This window comes from Cucurbita pepo, chromosome 10 (genome assembly GCF_057944985.1).
Source record: "Cucurbita pepo subsp. pepo isolate OVF chromosome 10, ASM5794498v1, whole genome shotgun sequence".
Taxonomy (NCBI): domain Eukaryota; kingdom Viridiplantae; phylum Streptophyta; class Magnoliopsida; order Cucurbitales; family Cucurbitaceae; genus Cucurbita; species Cucurbita pepo.
This window is the reverse complement of record NC_141807.1, coordinates 18,720,839-18,725,368: the sequence shown is the minus strand read 5'-3', so window position 1 is coordinate 18,725,368 and position 4,530 is coordinate 18,720,839. Positions and strand designations below refer to the sequence as shown.

General features: G+C 39.3%; 1 protein-coding gene across 1 annotated transcript; it reads right to left on the bottom strand.

The window, feature by feature from the left end:
• Positions 1-524: 524 nt before the first annotated feature.
• LOC111803401 (uncharacterized) lies at positions 525-3,779 on the bottom strand. The gene is made up of 3 exons (XM_023687779.2): positions 3,526-3,779; positions 2,501-3,436; positions 525-1,525 (listed from the first exon to the last, which is right to left on the bottom strand). The coding sequence occupies exons 1-3, from the start codon at positions 3,529-3,531 to the stop codon at positions 686-688; spliced, it is 1,782 nt and encodes a 593-aa protein (XP_023543547.1). The 5' UTR covers positions 3,532-3,779; the 3' UTR covers positions 525-685.
• Between the last annotated feature and the right edge of the window lie 751 nt (positions 3,780-4,530).

The window sequence follows — 4,530 nt, the reverse complement described above, 5'->3', positions numbered from 1 at the left end:
CGAGCTTCCACATCGTCGTGGAGGTGGATTTCATCCAAAACATCTGGATGGGTCAGGCAGCCGGAGTGTACCAGGGGCAGGGAAACGGCGGCGGACTGGTGGAGGAGACTCTTGTTGTGGATGAGTGGCCGGCGAGGAGGAGGCAGAGGAGAGGAGTGGTGGCGCGTGTTGAAGTGGAGGAAGAGAAGGAATTATTGGGAGATTGCTGTATCTGTTTGGATGAGATGAATAAGAAGAGGGAGGTGATAAGAACTCCCTGCGGGCATGTGTATCATGAATCATGCATCTTCCAGTGGCTCAACCTCCATAACTCTTGCCCTCTCTGTAAGAGGCCACTGCCATTGGAGGACAACTCAACCTGACTTCCTTTTCAGTTAATTACCCACTTTTCTGAGGGCTTATTTGCAATTTTTTTTACTACTCCTTGTAGTAATACTAATAATAATTGTCCTTACTTGCAAATACAAATATCGAAGAATTGTTGGTACTAGCAGTTCGGAGAGATCTATAAGACATACACGATCTATAAGACATACACGTAGTTTATGCATAATCAATCAATCAATGAATCATAGTATATAAGAAAGAATATGAAGAATGTGAAGTTAATAGAGAAAAGACGACGGGAAGGGGAACGAATGGAAAGGGAAACGAAGCATTCCGTGGCGAAGAAAATGGTTTTCTTTTATCTCTCAGCTTCATCTGGATCATCCTTTCTTTCTTCCATTCCTTTAGATGGACCTTTCCTTTCTTCACTTCCATTGTCGCCCTCCTTGCTTTCTTCGGTTTCCTTCTTCGCTTCTTCTTCCTCCTCCTTTGAAGCGTCTGTTGTCTCTTCCTCCTCCGCGTTCGTAGCATTCTTTGTCTCTTCCTCTGCTGCATCAGAAGCATTCTTCGTTTCGATCGAATCAGAACCATCCTTTGTTTCTTCAATTCCAGTCGATGCATCTTCGGTTTCCTCCTTTTCGTTTGAAGCATCATTGGCTTCTTCTTTTTCATTAGAAGCGTCATTCGGTTCTTCTGTTGCCTTAGGCGAAACGTCCTTTGTTTCTTCAATTGCGCTCGACACGACATCCCTTTCATGAATTGCAGTAGGCACAGCATTCCCTTCTTCAGTAGGGATAATGGCATCCTTTGTTTCTTCTTTTTCAGCATCATTGGCTTCTTCTCCTTCACCTGAAGTGCCCTTTGTTTCTTCAATTGCTGTAGACACGACTTCCCTTTCTTGAATTGCAGTAGGCGCATCCTTCGTTTCTTCAGCTGCAATAGATGCGTCCTTTGTTTCTTCAGTTCCATTCGACACGTCTTTCTTTTCTTCGGTTGCATTAGAGGCATCCTTTGCTTCTTCAGTTGCATTAGACGTCTCCTTCCCTTCTTCAGTTTCGTTAGACGCGTCCTTCGCTTCTTCTGTTGCCTCAACCTCGGCGATGATTACCAATGGTCCTAGCTCAGATTCCATTTCTTTGATTTTCTTGGTTAACAATCTCAAGTTTTGAAGCCCTCTAAGGTGATCAAGTGATGATGCCTGGAAGAACAATTAGAATTGTAATTAGAATTGACACAAAAACACATCTAATTGATGAAAAATTAGCCGCAGATTATACTGTATCGGTATCACCAGTGCACCTACGACTTTAAATTGTTAAGTTAGGATTAGATTAATCACTTAATCTATTCCCAACCGAACAGCTTAGCCCACTGGCGATAACTCGATTGGCAACGTTCGATCGACTAGAAGTATCTAGCGAAGGTTGAATCCCACTTCTGAACTAGTACGGTTTTCCACAAAATAAAGACAAGGGGGAGGAAGCTAATCAGCTATATCTTTACCATTTATTCCTTCCTCCTTTTCAACCAGGCCTTTCGATTTCATAATTTCAGGACGTGATAAGCATATACGATTCATCTTACATCTCAAGCAAATTAATAACAGTATGTAGCAAAAATATGTAGAAAAACACACCAGAATAATGAATCACATTGATATAACAAATAGTATTGGGCTCAAGGTTACACCAATCACAATGACCATATTACCATAATATTTCCCAAAAGAAGTTTCAACAGTGACATTTGAAAGAACAATCTGTTGAGTTTGTTCCCATAGAAAGATCAGTTAAAAGGCGATATCAAAATCAAGACTTGTGTGTACGGTTAACAAACCCAATTTGGGTTCATAGTGTGACGACCCAAAGGTGATATCAAAATCACGTGATTGTGTGCGGTTAACGAACCCAATTCGGGTTCATAGTGTGGAGCTTACACATTTGATATGAGTAGCTAAAGAATACCAAATAATACATTCAATATGGCAGAAAACTTTTACATAACAGACAACGAACACATTTTATATCAGATCATACTTTCATATATGCATGTTTTTCTCAGTTCGGTCAGACAGCTAAAGGATTTTAATGTCTGTTAACTATATCATTGAATGAACAAAGCAAATTCCCATTAGAAATTATATATGAATTCAAATAACTTTGCAATACCTCACCTCTTCAAGCTGTTGTCGTCGATGTTTAAGAGTCTCTTCATTGGCTTCCTTGTGAATAGAGTGAAGAATGTGCAGCAAATGAGAATCAAAACTCTCTGTACAATGCTGCGCAATCAAAGAGTAAGGAACAGGGAATTGGCAACCCATATTATGGAAGGGGCAATTCACAAGCTTCATTGGACAAACAGTTATGCAATGGCGATCCATTTCACGTCTCATAATAAAGGCAGAACACTTCTGTTCACATTGAATTATCTTGAAAGGGCAAATGGAATCATGCTGTTCTGTGTGGTTTGCACAAAATAGTGCAGTGCAGCCTTCATTTGTGCAAGTTAAGGTTCTAAACCCACAGATTTCAACATGCTCAGCTAATTCTTCTGCAGAGTGGAATTTCTTGTCACAATGATACTCACTCTTGAAATCTACGTTCTTAAGCAAAGCCTGAGCAATTGCTTGTCTCCTGTCAAGCGGCCAAAAGCCATTGACGTCCATTTCCTGAACAAAATCGTCTATCTTGTCCTCTCTTTTCTCACTCAGAACCCAGGCTGAAACTCTACTAAAAAAATTTCTCTTCGACAGAGAAAAATCTTCAACAAAATCAGAGATGATATCGTAAGGATGATCGGATAACTCCGCATCCGGTGCATTCTCTAAGATTACAGATTCCGCAACAAAAGTTTCGCTCCTCAAGGTTAAATAATCTACCATTTCTTTCCTCATATCAGCAGCCACGGAGCCAGGGGTTCGAAAGATACCTCCAGTCGTATTATCGACGCATGCGGTGGATAATCCAGGAAGAAGAAGCTGAGCGAGTTTATGCACAAGTTCCGCATCGCAAAGATCGCAATGACACAAAGGATCTTTGATCTCTTCATCCTCAATCTTCTCCGGTACGATTTCTTTCTCCGTCGTCGGAAGATCCACATTCGGAGATTCCTGCAACACAAACATAATCCTTCATCCTTAAGCCGTGAAATTCGAGTAAGAAATTGAAAATTAAAGATGCGTTTCCAGCAGTATACCACCTCCATTTTTCCTTGAGGCAAAGGAAACAACAAAAAACTTCTTCTCCTCCTCCTTGCTCTTCTTCTTCTTCTTCTTCTTCTTCTTCTTCTTCTTCTTCTTCTTCTTCTTCTTCTTCTTCTTGTGGAAGCCGCGTCGTAGATTGATTGGGATTGGGAATCTGTCAAATGGAGAGAGAATAGGAGGAGGAAATGGAGAAAGTGAAAAAAAGCTTGCAATTCAGATTTTCATGGCGGATCAGAATGGGTCAATAGAACGTGGCGTTTCTTAAACCTTCTCAGAAACCGTTTCAACTCCGATTTATTATTTATTTATTTATTTATTTATTTTAAGTATTATTGTTTTGTAATATTATTTTATTTATTATCTTATATAAAATTAAATTAACATTTCTCTGTCAGTTTATATTCATATGACCAAAATTCGACTAACCTAAATGTGTTGCTAATAGATATTGTCTGCGTTATATATTGCTATAAGACTCACAGTTTTAAAACGCGTTTATTAGGAAGAGATTTCTACACATTTATAAAAAATGTTTCGTTCCCCTCTCTAACCAATGTGAGATCTCACAATCTATCTTTCTTGAGAGCCTAGCGTCCTCGCTGCCACACCGCTCCGTGTTTGACTTTGATACTATTTGTAATAGCTCAAGCCCACCTGATATGAACCACGATCAAGGAATTTTTATACCTCAAGGTCCAATTACAAGGACAAGAGCCAAGAAGCTGCAACAAATCTTGTACACTTATATTCAAGGTATGGTGAGCTCATCAAAAGAGATTCTAGAAGACGTTGGAAACCTCTCTCATATATTTGTGCTAAATGCACTTTAAGTTGCATTTAATGAACTCAGCTGAATTTATGGAACTAGTCCAAGATGACTAATAAGCACATTTCATTCATTAGTCATTATAATTTAAGTACATATTTGAGTAATTTTTAATATAGGAGTTAAGGTTATAATGTAACACATTCTATCATTAACTAACCATTTTAATACGAAG